This window comes from Branchiostoma floridae, unplaced genomic scaffold (genome assembly GCF_000003815.2).
Source record: "Branchiostoma floridae strain S238N-H82 unplaced genomic scaffold, Bfl_VNyyK Sc7u5tJ_1578, whole genome shotgun sequence".
Classification (NCBI taxonomy): Eukaryota; Metazoa; Chordata; class Leptocardii; order Amphioxiformes; family Branchiostomatidae; genus Branchiostoma; species Branchiostoma floridae.
The window spans coordinates 521,607-537,368 of NW_023365773.1; the positions used below are offsets into that span (position 1 = coordinate 521,607).

General features: G+C 41.9%; 1 protein-coding gene across 1 annotated transcript in view; it reads right to left on the reverse strand.

Annotated features, from left to right (window-relative positions):
* LOC118408375 overlaps nt 1–15,762 on the reverse strand; it is a 72,677-nt gene that overhangs the window by 22,395 nt on the left and 34,520 nt on the right. Inside the window, exons 3-4 of the mRNA XM_035809139.1 lie at nt 4,592–4,630; nt 3,999–4,229 (exon numbers count right to left, since the gene is read on the reverse strand). Coding sequence (XP_035665032.1) covers nt 3,999–4,229; nt 4,592–4,630 — 270 coding nt within the window. The remainder of the gene's footprint in view (nt 1–3,998; nt 4,230–4,591; nt 4,631–15,762) is intronic.

Below are 15,762 nucleotides of genomic sequence, written 5' to 3' on the forward strand. Positions count from 1 at the left end.
AGTTCAAGTTTTGTTATCTGGCTGGCATCTGTTCTGCGTGTGAGGAGAGACCGAAGATCGGATGATATGCTGAAATTGTTTTCAATCTTCACCAGCAGCTGTTGCAATTGTTCTAACAACAAAAGCAGTACTCCTTTATTGGAGACGTCATTATCGCAGAGATTGACAGTCCTCAAGTTCGGACATGAAATAAAGTATTTAGCAAGACCAGGCATTGCCTTATCACTAATGGCATTGTGACTGAGATCTATCTCCTCCAAGTTGGGGAGGGCAGGTAAGAAGTCTCCCCTATCAGATAACTTGTTATGACTAAGGTCCACATTTTTCAGCTTCTGACATGAAACAAGACCTTCAGAAAGACTAGTCACTGCCTCATCAGTTAAGTCACTGTGACTGAGATCTATCTTCTCCAAGCTCTGGCAAGCATTCTTTCTGTTTAAGAGTAGAGACAAGAGATCGTCACTGATGTTGTTCCCAGTAGTATCCACTTGCATACGTTTGCATCGATCCTGTAGTAGCAAGAACAACGCTCCCTTGGAGATCTTGTTATACTCGAGATGGACATGCTTCAGATTCTGACATGACCGAAGTCCTTTTGCAAGTCTAGGCACTGCCTTATTACTAATGGCATTGTGACTTAGATCTATTTTCTCCAAGTTGGGGAGGGATGGTAAGAAGTCTCCCCTGTCTGACAGCTGGTTATGACTAAAGTTCACCTTCTTCAGATTCTGACATGAGCTAAGGCCTTCAGAAAGACCAGGCACTGCCTCGTCACTAATGACATTGTGACTGAGATCTATCTCCTCCAAGTTTTGGAAAGTCTGTAATTGCCCGAAAAGAGGTTTGATATCCTGACATGTCAACTCACAGTTGGTACAACACAATATTTCAAGCGGAGGAGACTTCCCAGCCTCTGTGCTCTTAGCGGGTAGATATGCCAGACCTTGAAATAACATTGACCAAGCGAAGATGCTGGTGTTAGGTAGGAAATCCAATTTTAATTCAACTAGGGATTGCAGACTTTGGAAATACGTCACAATGTTTTCAGCTGTGATGTCTGGTATTCCATTGACTCTTCCCATCGATCCTGTGGGACACCTACCTCGAACAGTTAACCGTTTGATGTCGAAAGGGCGGAAGGATAGAATTCCCGGCCAGGTATCACAGGGGGTTTTACACTGTAAGGTAAATGTTGCATAAACCACCGACAACACACACTTATCAGTACACCAGCATTCAGTAAATTCCACATTTTCAAGCTTGTGAAGGCAACTCAAAATGTTCATGGCCTTTCCAACTTCCTCCCTGCTCATGTCTCTAACTGCAATGACAACGGTCGTGATGTTTGGAGTAAACAACAGTGATTTAGACAGGTTACCGAGGGCACCCTCAAAGAATGTTCCTAACCTGACAGTCATCTTTTGTAAGGAGGAAGCGTGCTGCAAATACCGGTGAATGGTTTCAACATCAATTTCTTTGTCATTTTGGGCAAATTTGCATTCTTTAATGAAACTATCCTTGTCTGTAGAAATATCTGGCATACATTCAAAGAGAGGCAGATAACTGAGTAATTTGACTTGATTGACATGGTCAACGTTTGATACGGGTTTTCGTCTAAAAGGATACTGTTCAAGTACGTCTCGGATACTTCTGTTTTCTGGAAGCCTTATTGTTTGAATAAATGTTGTAGTTCTGATGAGTTGTGTCAAGCAGTGGAGGCCATGATGGGAGATTTCAGGGAGAGCAGACAAGTCTAGAGTTTGGTCAGGAAATAGATTCTCCATGAAAGATGACAAAGCTTCTAGTTGGTTAGATTCTGCTGTAGTTTTCACTACCAAGAGTCGGTAATTAAAGTCGTCAGATCCCCCCACCTGTTGCATGATTAATGTTACAAACTGTGACAGGTATGTTGGAGGAGAGTCTGCCATGCCCAGGAGGTGAGCAAGGCTGTAACAGGTGATGGGCAGGTGGGCTGACTTCTCAGCACAAACTCTCAGGAGTTCTGTACAGTCAGTCTGGGTTCTGACTGTGTGTGCTACCCACACTGCCATGAGGTATTGCCGTATGCTGTCATGTACAAACTGGAAGGCATCCTCTGCTTCACTAGAATCAACTGGTTTTAACCAACCCAGGTCTAACTGTTGACTGTCACTCCCTTCTAATTGGCTTTTGTAAACATACACTGAATTGTGCTTTTTGTGATTTTCGAAAGCAGCTTTGCCTACCATAAAACAGATGTTTTCATACACAGTCTTGAATTGGCCATCGTCGATATCATTCTCAGAAACGTACTGCTTCTTAGTAACAAATTCTACAAAATTTGCTAATGATCTAGGAAAGCTTTGATAGTGTTTCCAGTATTCACACAAGTAAGAGTGGAAAAACCTGTCCCTGATGAGGTGCTTAACCAGTAAGTTACTTGGCCAGCTCTGCTGGAGAGACCTTGTCGTGTCTTCGTCAGTCTTGAAGAAGTCTTGGAGACAGTCATTCCAGGCCAAGGCGTCTTCACCGGTTGGATACATGGACGGGCTGACTTGACTGGTGTGGGAACCTGAAGAACCAAAAAATGTCAAATTTAATTTAGACTAAAAAAAGTGTGGGCGCCCAAAAAAATTTGGGTGCACCACTTAAATTTAAGTAATTACCTAATAGCAAAACTTAGTTACAAGCTATCAAACTCTCAAACAAGTACCATGACAGACATTTTTATCATCTTTCTAACACTTAGATGTCAAGAATATCATCTATACTAGTATACTTTGATATCATTACATACATAAACATAAGAAAATATTTGGGTGCACCCTGTGCACCCACAGAAAATAATTGGGTGCACAGCTCCAATTTTTGGTGCACCTGGGTGCACATGCACCCAGTATTTCGAGCCCTGTTAAAATATCAAATTTGAAGACTTGTAGAAATGTTACCACAAAAAGAATTCTTTATACTTTTCTCTTTTCTTTGGTACCATGTATTGAAGACCTGTATCAAAATCTAATGTAATGTAATGTATTATCAAGTATGTATTCGCAAGTATTACGTGTATTTAAAAACGCTACCCACAATGGCAAAATACCAGCTATTTAAAGATCTCAATAGACTCATTAACTCAAAATATAACATAAGGACATATGCATTTCATGATGTTCCTGCAGAACACTAACGGAATGTATAAAGTGTTTAGTGCACATGATATTTACCAGGATTCAGACATGCGCTCCTTTCTTCCTCAGGTGCGTTTCTTCCCTCCATGTTGCCATGGCTACCACTGGACCCTGATGACTCACTGTCAGTGTCGTCTGGTAACCTCTCGTCACCTGAGTCAAAAACAAAACATGCTTAGTCTTCATCTCATTGAATATTTCATCTGCTATCACTTCACGTTCTTTATGATCCTTCATACATTGCATCCAACCCTCAGCCTTGCGAAGTGGGACTGTTAACCAAAACTCACCATCCGGTCTGCCTGTATCCATGTCTTCATCTGACTTCTCCTTTGCAGGTCCACAATCTGCTGTATCTGCACAAAACACGAGGCATCAGCCGAGAAGGACCAGAACATAAAGTGATTTCAATTCGAAAAGAAAAGACACTGGCAACAGCATAGATCACAGTGACTTCTATTACACTTACCATCAGGCCTGCCTGTATCCATGTCGCCATCCGGCTTCCCTTTTGCGGCCTCACCATCTGCTTCTGTCACAAACAGCTGGCCAGAATCTGCAGCATCTACGGGCATAAATCAACAAGTGTCAGATGTGGGGATTTTTATAGAAAAGGCAGTGACAATGCTTACTGCATTAGCTTTAGCATCTCTTATGACCGTCCATGTGAACGTGCTCTCTCAACAAAGGTATTGTTGCGGTCAGTCATTCAAACATTGGCCGATCATCTGGTTACATGTTCTCTCAATAAATGTATTTTTGAAGTGGACCAACTTAGTCACCGCACAGGTTATTATAAAGAGAGGAGAAGCATTTATAATAAAATACATGAACCTGCGACTTCGTGTATCCCAGCATCCCTCAGGGCCTGCACCAGCTGTTCCAGCGTGACGTCACCAGCGTTCCTCTCCATCCAATCACAGATCAGCTGGTGAGGACGGAGGGAGGGGGGCAGTCTGGCTGTCAGGTCCCGGATGTAGTCAGTGTTGAAGCCGAGAGATGAAGCCAGTCGCTCCCACATGGAACCCAGATGGTCAGCAATGGCGGCGAACTGTCTGTCTAGCTCTGTAAACAAGTAAGGGCGATCATCATGTTCAGAATCCAGTACGGTAACCCAAAACGCTGGCTCCATGAGCCTTGTTTTGTAGTGAACTTCAAGTAAATAATAAAAAAATGCTTAGAGGCTAGGAACATTTAGATATATAAATGCTACCGCAATGGTCATCATGCCTAGGGATAAGTAAGTTTTCAGTAGTAAGTTTTCAGTATTTTGGGTGCGTTATGGTAATAGCTATTCCTGTGTTTTTATTGCCAAATATATTGCCTGTAAAACATGCATAATACAAGACGTTAGCAATATTTTATGAACATTTCATTAGAATGGTTGTATAATCGTTTAACAGTTAAAATTGGATATCATCATGTACCTGATTCCTCCTTCACTTCCAGTCCATTGGTGTCCATTTCTGTAGCATAGGACGGAAAAGGTACACAACTTAAGTTTTAAAACACTTGTCGACCACCAATTAATTGTGTTACCAAATAGACATGAATGTGTTAAGACAAGTCAAAATAGCGTATCCAACATGTTGATGTCCCGAAGTACATTTTACAACATCTTGGCATCAAGTACATCCTGGCATCATAATTTCAATATATCGCTTAGTGTACCTGTTTTTACTGTTCCCATCATGCCATAGGACGGCACCTGCTCAGCTGGCTCCTGCTTTACATGGATGACGTCATCACCAGCTGACAGCTGCTGCCCACCTGTGCCATCACCATGGTAACCATTAGGTGTGTCGTCACCATGGTTACTAGTGCCAGGTGCAGAAGGGCCCTGTCCTGAGTGTTCCCGAGATGGACCAGGATGTGGGGGGCCTCGGCCTGCTGTGCCACTCGGGTCTGGGGAAGAGTGGAGAACCATTGGAATTTCTCTTATTAACATCATCGATCATCTTTTGTAAAATCATGCATGTGTTAAGTCAAATTTCGTTTTGAGCAATACCACGTGTACGCAATATCAGAAAGCTGCAATAATTTTATTTCGATGTAAAAGCACCGAATACAATTCGTTTCATAGGTTGACAACTGTTCCAGGCTTCTCTGAGAGGAATATTGTAATAAAATGCTAGAAAGATGATGTCACATCAAAATATGGAATACTTTGGTCTGGGGAAGGGTACGTGTATAATCATAATCATGAAAGTCAAATGTCTTTACATGATTATACCACAATAAAATGCCAATAGTACCATGTATAAAATGTGAGTAATACCTGAAAGAAGTGCTTATTTCTAAAGAGGGGTGATGTATTAAAAAGGTTAGACCGATGATGTCCTGTGAAAAGATGACATACCCTGATCTGAGAAGTCTCCGTCCTCTGTAGCAGAGTCCAAGACTCGGACATGTATGTACAAGTCTGCTCCTCCCTCTGCTGCCCTCATGTCGTCTGTGATCAGTTCCCGGGTCAGGGTGTCGGACAGGCTCCCGTCACTGTAGCTTCGCCAAAATGTGTCATAGCAGCCGACATCGGAGAAGTCAAGATGGCAAAACACACAACCTGCCTCTGCTTTTCTAAGTGCAGCTTTGAATTGTTTGAAGCACTTCGCCATTTTGTGATAAGCTTGTCTGTTTTCCAGATCAAGTATTCTGCCTCTGAAAATTACCTGAGCTACTTCTGCAATCTTATCATTAACTCTTTTCTTTATTTTTAATTTTGCCCCAGACGTAAGCTTTGGTTTATGCTTATCATCATCATCATCAGGCACAGCTGAAGCAATTTCCTTCAGTGATTTTACGCATTTCTTAAATTCACGATAGTCCTGAACAGTTTTTTTGTCAAAAACTTTCTCAGCATTCTCAACAACAGTGTGATAAATGGTGCTTTTGTCATCGGGTACAACATTTGGCACAGGCAGGTGAGGATGGTGGTCATGTTTGGCTGTCAACAAATCACTCCTGCAAGGTTCATCTGTAAAGTAAAACAATATCAAAGTAATATCTTTTAAAAAGTGAAAAAGACTAACACAGTGAGCATCGTTTTCCATTCTATTTTATTTTATTCTATTCTATTCAGTGATTTCTTTTTTGCATGTAACATTGTTTTGTACACATGCATATTCTGTGACATTCCTGTGAGATGGATAGAATATAGTTTGTTCAGTACAAAACATACGAGCCTTTATGTATATTTCAAAAACTAACATCTGTTTATGGAAAGTTTGTAACAAAAGATAATTTACATACCAACTTTGAGCAAGGAGGTTTTATCAATGCTTTGACATATTTGCAGTGTACCTATCTTAATCAGTGGTGTACCTTTTATGGACGCAAACGTCCTCCTTGTCTCAGGGTCAGGCGTTATCCTTTTTTGTGGTCCTTTAGCTAATCTCTGTTTACCTGGCTTTCTATTTTGCTTCTTCTTTCTATCCTGTCGTCTTCGTTCCAGTTCGGAATTTGATTGTTGTGTTGAAGGATGTACTACAGAAAATAAATAACATTGGAGACATCATGGTTAGTTGGAGACGCATAGTTATTACGTGACAGCTGTGATGACTGTTTTTGTCTACCTTGTCTATCTACGTAGAAAATGGAGTAATCTGCAAACACCCAGATCTAGATTCGATTTTACATGTGGCAACAGGATAGCCTAGATTCGTCCTCGGACGAGAAATGAAGCATGACATGCAACAATGATGGGAGACTTATCAATGGATTACAGAGTATCTCTAAAAATTATAACCATCTGAACCGCACCTTTGTCAGACTCTGGTTCTTCCCCACTTGTTGAACTCGATGATTTATGGTGTTGACTTGACCATGACGAGCTCATCCCGTATCCATCGCCATTCCACCCATTCAGATGATGTGTCCCGTCGCCGTTTACTCCTCTCCCCGGCACCATTGTGTTCATGCCGTTTGTTTCTGTGGGGCAAAAATTAGACGGCCGCTAGCTATAGTGGCATTAATCCTTTCCTCAAATTTCTCAAATTGCCTTTTACACGTTTCTCTGCTGAAAAAATTAGATGTTTTTTTAGTTGAATTGCTCAAAGTGTGCATTTACAGAGTATGTCGAGCAAAAGTCAAGAGTATTACTTACCAGCACATGCTGTATGGTTGAACTGTTTTGATTCCTGTTTTAACTGAACTGAACATCCCCATGATTCTTGGTTCTTCCTCTTCTTATGAGGGTGCACTGGTACAAGAAATGGAACATCATTAAAAGCCAACACAATAACACATTTGAATAAAGAAATCATATAACATGAAACTGAATCGGTTACACGTGTGCCCTGTTGCCTTGCATCGACATTGAAACTTAGTCTCGATATGCCTGCTTTTCCATAACTGTGCTAGATGCATTACATTACTCTAAATTTTCATTAATTATTAATTCTCACAAAGGAAAATGGTAGAAAAAGTGAACCAAGTGTACCTGTCCATTGTAGGGCAGGCTCCTCTGTGCTGAGTCCATTGATGCTGACGTATTGACCATTGTACGTGTCAAGCTCATCTGTTGGTAGAAACACTGGCACTCTTATTTCACTTTTGTTGACAACATAAAATGTCAATTAAAAGTGATGCTGAACTGTTCTATTCGTAGCCTCTTAAATATAAAGCTGTGGTACGATGTTCTACTGAACATTATAGTTTAGTTCTCTTGTTATCAATGTTTTAAAACAGCGGTAAAATTACTACGTCATTTTCCCCACCTGCAATATGCTGAAACCCTCCCCTCCTGAGAGCTTGTGCCAGCTTCACCCTACAGGCCTTCCTGCCGCGCCTGTCCCTCCACAGCTCCAGGGCCTGGAACGCCTGGTGCTCGGTGCTGCTGGGATGCTGGAGTTGGATGTTCACTACATCTTCTGCTGTCAGGCCCAGCTGTTCTACTGCAAACTTTACCCAACAGGACGCAACAGCTTTGGCAACAGGTGAGAAATACGTGCGGCTGGGGACAGGTCCTGGAAAAGTGGGAATCCTCAAATTACGTGTTAAAATGATGTTTTCATTAAACGAGTCGCAGAGTTTATATAAATATCTTTATAAAAATAAAATGACTCCTCTTATTACCTTGATACCATCCTCCGTAGTAACTCAAATTCAAGTGCTGGCTCAATCTTTTTTTAACCAGTTGTTGGCAAGCGAAACAAACTGGAAAAGCGGAGTGCAGTCCTTGGTTACTATGGAGGATGGTACCAGCAGGCTACTCTTATTGATCAAGGAGGCAAAATTTCAGATTGTCAGACTTACCAACATGAGGATCCTTCCATATCGAAGATGACTCCTCTGATGAATCTTCTTCGTGGGACTGCTCTGCTTTCCTTTTGCCTTGCCCCTTCCCTTGATTTCCGGTTTTCTTGCCTAAGAGATGAGCCAAAGAGCACTTAGTAATCTTAGTCATATCCATACAATGCATGAATGAATGACTACATTGTATATATAGGTATACAAGAGACACAATAAGATGTATTGGACCAAGTAACTTAATGAGTTCTTGTTATGATCACTCTCTTTCCCCAAACTGGAAAAGCGGAGTGCAGTCCTTTTAAGAACATGACGTAGCAAACTCACCTTCCAAGCTCTCTGCTGTGAGCCGTTCATCAATGTCGTTGAGTGCCTGTTTCAGAACCTGTAGAGTAGCTTTACTGCTTTCCCTATTCCTCCATCTTTCCAGCACCTCCCAGCATCTGTGGTCATCGTCACGCTCCGAAGTTTGGATTCCTTTTATCTCGTTCCTGTTGATGAACCCAAGCTTCCGGGCCAGGTAGTCCCACTTGTGACTGACTCCGTTAACAACTTTCTCAAAACATGCCTGCACGTCACCTGGAACAAATTAAAGGCAAGAGGATTTGATCGCTAATTTTTCGAGGTTATCGGGTAACAGATACAGAAAGAATAGTACAAAAACAACATAATATTCTCCCTACGTGAAAAAAAAGGTTGAATTAAACACTTAACAAATGAATTTCAAAGCTCACCAGAGTGACTGCCATGTTCTTCCTCAGCCATGGTGTGTTACTGCGGTGTCATGTGGTATCTAGCTATAGGAGGACAAAAACCTGAAACATAAAATATGTTCTTTTCAACATCTTTTTGGCATTTGAGCAGGTATGTAAATGACACTCAAAATATTTTCTAAATGGTCTTGACGTAGATAGGACATACTTGTTCAGCGTCCATCCTTGATAAAAAAGATGTCCCATGTATATGGATCTGTCATATAATATCTACCGTGTAACGGCGTCTGATCGTATGAGGGGCACAGAAGGAGCCAAACGCTATAGGGATGACGTCACGGGGAATCCCCTTACCAGGTGAGCCGAGTGTCCGCCATTTTGGGGCAGGTTACCTAGCGACAGTATAGGACTATTTCTGACAACCAAAAGTCGTCAAAAACTTAATATAAAGAACCTAAAGACACAGTCGTAAGGCGTAATAAAAACGTTATGCCTGAAAGCAACGCTATTTTTAATCGGATGGCGTCAATGGGAAGTACCTTAACCTAAGGGGAATCCCCTTTTCAGGTGCGCTGGGTGTCCGCCATTTTGGGACAGTTTTTTTTTTGCGACGGTAAATTATCATTTTTGCACATCCGAAGCCGACTGACAACAGAAAAGTCGTCTAAAACTTTCAAAGAATCTACAAACACAGTCACAAGGCTTGATAAGACTTGGTGCATGACCATCTTGGACTCGTTCACGCTTACTTTAATACACAGGTGACGAAACCTATAACAAGTCTAACGGTACACACACTGTTGTTGGCGATCAAGTATAGCAAACACACGTGAAGTTGGAGATCTACTGGTAACAAGATCGTTATTTCTGTAACATTTTTTTTTTAATAAACTAGTGCGGCAGAATCAAAGACCAACATATCTGATAATACACCTACCTGTGTAACACCTGTGTAACACACCTGGCTATAACGGTAAGGTAACAACAGGTGGACATATAAACTACAAGTAAAAATGTACTAGTAAGTAAGAACAGCTGGAAAGTAGACGTGTTTTCTCATTCAAGAAACATTTAGACTTGTCATCTGCACATATAAATGTCTTGGTGCCATAAATTAAGCCCTTACCTGGATAGTTTTTCGGTCACCACTTGGAGCGGTGCACTTTCAAGTGAACTTCCGCATTGATCTCGTACCCAGGTTCCTCATGTACGTCATTAACCCGGGGACGAGAGTGAAGCGCCGCCCTCCATTACAGCACATACTGCAGTAAAACTCGTGTATTTCGTACTTCCGTTGATGACGTTTCTCGCAATACATCTTCATAGTTTGGGGCTCACTGGGATAGTATTTGGCAAGTGGCGATTTCTCATCCAGGAATTTAAGAATGATAGGCTAAGTCTAGATCTGATTCAATCTATATCACTGGATGATACCGAAGAGCTTATCGGACGTTTCAGAAATCATCAGACTTTATTTTTTTTCATTGATAAAAGACGTCGAATGACCTTTGAAGTCATTTTTATCATCCAGTGGTAAAGATGGAATTAAACTAATATTTGATTAATGTCACGGCAGGGCTCGCGATGTGTTTGTAGCACCATGAGGGTTATCTATAGAACAGGGGGATGACAAAATAGCTCGGGTAAACTTCACCTAGAACCTTTATATAATAGAGCTATGGTTTTGAACTATAATTTCTACCAACACAGGTGAGCTTCCATGAAAAGAGCTATGGTCCATCATTGAAAGATTTCAACAGAGAAAACACCAGACCTGCGGGAGTTGGAGAGTTGAGAAAAAGAACCCTGAATGGCCCCTTTCGAGCGCCCTTCCGCTCTCCGCTCGCAAGGAAACGCACAAATGGCAAATGTCGAAGTGAATTTGCAGAATTGAGAAGGAGCCTCCTTGTATATTTCATTGTAGTGTTTGCATATGACGGCTTGTATATTTTCACATGAATTCAACGAGACCGAAAGTATATAACTATTAGTGCCTAATCTGCAGAGCCACTCATGCCAACTTTTTCGACTTTTTGGGAATCGGGAAATCACGATAGGGTCGCAGAGATTTATTATTTGAGACGTATGTAGCCCTGATTTCTAAAATGTGACCATTTAAAAGCATAAAGCATTTCCCTGATGAAACTATAGAGATGTTGGATCTTGAATTGCATGATATAAGTGGTCGAGTCATTTCCTGCACAATGTTTCTCTCTGAAGGATATCCGAATTTCAATTTCATCTTGTGAAACAAATCATTTTACAGGACATCAAACAAATGCGACGGTGATGTTTTCTTATCATCAATAGATAAAATTATGTTCTGTAACCTTAAGGCGATTTCATCACTAAACGGTGCAATATGCGGTTGGGCGCCAGGAGGAGCCGCTTGTTGAATTGATTTGGGCGCAGTGATTGATTTCATTCGACGACTGTATGGCACATATGTACGGCACATTTACAACTGTCAGAAGATTGCCATAAATTGCTGTCGTTAACCTGTTACACGACATGTGTTGAAGAAGAGTTGTAACATGTTTGCTTTCATTGCTCTTCTGTTGAAGTGAATGATAGAATAAAGTTTAATACTAGTACATCAATACAATCACACAAAACACACACAAGTAGGTACAAAAATATGTATTTACTTTCCGTACACATGTACAAACGATGATAATGCAATATAAGGTAATATATTATGCATTTCAATGACATACATCTTTAACTACAACGTAATTATGTACAGTTTATTTAAAGACATTGAAGGTCTATTCAGGGATGTATTTAGGTTGACCAAACCATGTTATTTCTTAAGTAAAAAAAAGTAGCACTTCGCAGGGTAGGCATCCTTCAGTCTCGAGGGGGATTCTGTAGCACTATAACGCTATTACCTAATAAGAGCAAAAGTCTTCATAAATACATAACTTGATACCATTTATTTATCTTAAAATTACTTTTTGGAGGAGGTAATATGATTTAAGTACGGTAAAGCCTAAAAATCGCGGATGCATTCTAAATCCAAGGATATAATGTAAACAAAAAGATTGTTGTGTTTACCTAGACTTCATTTTGTAGCAAAACTGCTGTAACTCCAGAAAATTGCCAAACAAAGCTATCTAGATTAAGGCTAACAAAAGAAGACCTAGGTTTAAGATTTGAGGCTACTCGAGAGGTATCTACAACGTCAGGGGCTTCTCACTCTGAAGTTCAAATTTTCAAAGCGGATGGTTAGAGTGTTGTGACTAGAGGTTTTGACTAGAGGTTGAGTGTCGTTGATATGTTATAAGCCTGTTATGCCTTCTTCATCCCTAAAACGCATTATTTTGTTTCTGTCTAGGATCTATCAATGTGATTATTGGCGTACCGAACAATAAAGAGGGTCGACTAGGAGCTGTCAAAGGGCATAGGTTACCACATCTGCTGTTTACCATTTGCCCTGGGACCTGATTAATCCTAATTCTCAGTCGTCCTACCCTTACAACTACCAATGCTGTCTCGCTCCTCAAACTCTCCCACTGCTGTTCCTCCTCTCCCCCATTCTGAACCTGGCTGCCGTCATACAAGGGTCTGTCATCCATGTAAACTTTGCCCTTCATGGCTCTCACAAAATCTCTGACTCCTTCAGCGCTGAACCTGTTGTAAAACAACCTGACGTCCTCCACAGTCGTCCTAACTTTCAGCCATGCAGCTATGGTGGGGAGGGACTCGTCACTGATGGAATTATACTCAAGATTTACATGGGTGAGGTTGGGAAGGTTAGTGAATGATGCAACTACTGCTCTAACGTCAGAAAACATGTTAAGACTAAGGTTAACCTTTTTTAAAGTTTGATAATTACCTAAATCTTGAGCAAGATCAGGCACTGCCTCATTATTAATGGAATTGTGACTGAGATCTATCTCCTCCAAGTTGGGGAGGGGAGGTAAGAAGTCTCCCCTGTCAGACAACTTGTTACCTCTGAGGTTCAACTTTCTCAGGTTCTGACATGAACCCAAACCTTCAACAAGACCAGGCACTGCAGCCTCATCACTAATAGCATTGTGACTGAGATCTATCTCCTCCAAGTTCGGAAGGGAAGGTAAGAAGTCTCCCCTGTCAGACAACTTGTTATGACTAAGATTCACCTTTTTCAAGTTCTGACATGAACCAAGACCTTCCGCAAGACCAGGCACTGCCTCATCACTAATGGTATTGTGATTGAGATCGATCTCCTCCAAGTTGGGGAGGGGAGGTAAGAAGTCTCCCGTGTCAGACAACTTGTTATGACTAAGGTTCAATTTCTTCAGGTTCTGACATGAACGAAGACTTTCAACAAGACTAGGCACTGCAACGTCACTAAAGCCCCTGTCGTGAAGATCTATCTCGGTAGGACCTCTGTGGGTAATCTGAACTGTAAGTTGTCTGACTTCCACACCTATCCAACCTGTCTCCATCCACAGCCTGTCCCACTGCTGTTCCTCCTTTCGTATATCCTCCCCATCGGATTCCTCAAGCTTGCCCTCATCAGCCAGGCTGCCGTCATACAGGAGTGTGTAACCACTGTAAGCCTTTCCCTTAATGGTTCTCACAAAATCTCTGACCCCTTCAGCACTGAAGCTATTGTCGTACAAGTAGACTCGCTCCACATCTGTTCTAACCTTCAGCCATGCAGCTATGTTGGAGAGGGACTCGTCGAGGATGGCATTGTTAGCAATATGTATATAGTCCAGGAAGGGAAGTTTGATAAAAGCTTCTATCAGTTCCCCAACATCAGACAACTTGTTGTATCTAAGATCTACCGTCTTCAGATTCTGACACGAACCAAGACCTTTGGCAAGACTAGGAACTGCCGCATCACTAATGGCATTGTGACTGAGATCTATCTCCTCCAAGTTGGGGAGGGGAGGTAAGAAGTCTCCCCTATCAGACAACTGGTTATTACTAAGGTTCACCTTCTTCATGTTCTGACATGAACCAAGACCTTGAGCAAGACCAGGCACGGCCTCGTCACTAATGGCATTGTGGCTGAGATCTATCTCCTCCAAATTGGGGAGGGGAGGTAAGAAGTCTCCCCTGTCAGACAACTTGTTACTGCTAAGGTTCACCTTCTTCAGGTTCTGACATGAACCAAGACCTTCAGCAAGACCAGGCACTGCCTCATCACTAATTACATTGTGACTGAGATCTATCTCCTCCAAGTTAGGGAGGGGAGGTAAGAAGCCTGCCCTGTCAGACAACTTGTTATGACTAAGGTTCACCTTCTTCAGCTTCTGACATGAACCAAGACCTTCAGCAAGACCAGGCACTGCCTCATCACTGATGGCATTGTGGCTGAGATCTATCTCCTCCAAATTGGGGAGGGGAGGTAGGAAGTCACCCCTGTCAGACAAGTTGTTATGGCTAAGGTTCACCTTCTTCAGATTCTGACATGAACCAAGACTCTTAGCAAGACCAGACACTGCCTCATCACTAACGGCATTGTGACTGAGATCTATCTCCTCCAAGTCGGGGAGGGGAGGTAAGAAGTCTCCCCTATCAGACAACTTGTTATAACTAAGGTTCACCTTCTTCAGGTTCTGACAAGAAGCAAGACCTTCAGCAAGAGCAGGCACTACCTCGTCACTAATGGCATTGTGACTGAGATCTATCCCCTCGAAGTCCTGGAGAGCATTTTGTCTGTTAGAGATAAGAAGATTGTCACTGATGTTGTTCCCAGAAATCTCCACCTGAATCTGTTTGCATTGATCCTGTAGCAGCAGCAACAACAATAATGCTCCCTTGTTGGAGATCTTGTTATATTCAAGATTGACATGATTTAGGTTTTGACATGAGCCAACACCTTTAACAATACCAGACACTGCCTCATCACTGATGACATTGTGGCTTAGATCTATCTCCTCCAAGTTGGGGAGGGGTGGCAAAAAGTCTCCCTTGTCAGACAACTTGTTATGGCTAAGGTCTACCCTCTTTAGCTTCTGACATGAACCAAGACCCTCAGCAAGATCAGACACTGCCTCGTCACTAATGGCATTGTGACTGAGATCTATCTCCCTTATGTTTTGAAAAGTCTGTAATTGCCCGACAAGAGCTTTGATATTCTTACTTATCAACTCAGAGTTGGTGCAACACAATAGCTCAAGCGGAGGGAACTTCCCAGTCTCTGTATTCTCAACGGGTAGAGATGCCAGACCTTGAAATAATATCGACCAAGCGGAGGTGTTGGTGTTAGGTAGGAAATCAAATTTTAATTCAACTAGGGATTGCAGACTTTGGAAATACGACACAAGGTTTTCAGCGGCCATGTCAGGTATTCCATTGACTCTTCTCATGGATCCTGGGGGGTACCTACCTTGAACAGTTAACCGTTTGATGTCAAACGGGCGAAAGGATAGAATTCCTGGCCAGGTATCGCAGGGGGTTTTACACTGTAAAGTAAATGTTGCAAAAACCACTGACAAAACACACTCATCAGTACACCAGCATTCAGCAAATTCTACATTTTCGAGTTTGTGAAGGCATTTCAAAATGTTTATGGCCTCTGCAACTTCGCTATTGCTCGCGGATATCACTGCAATGACCAAGTTGGCGACGTTTGGAGTAAATAACAGTGATTTTGACAGGTTACTGAGGGCACCATTAGAGTATGATCTAACCTGATA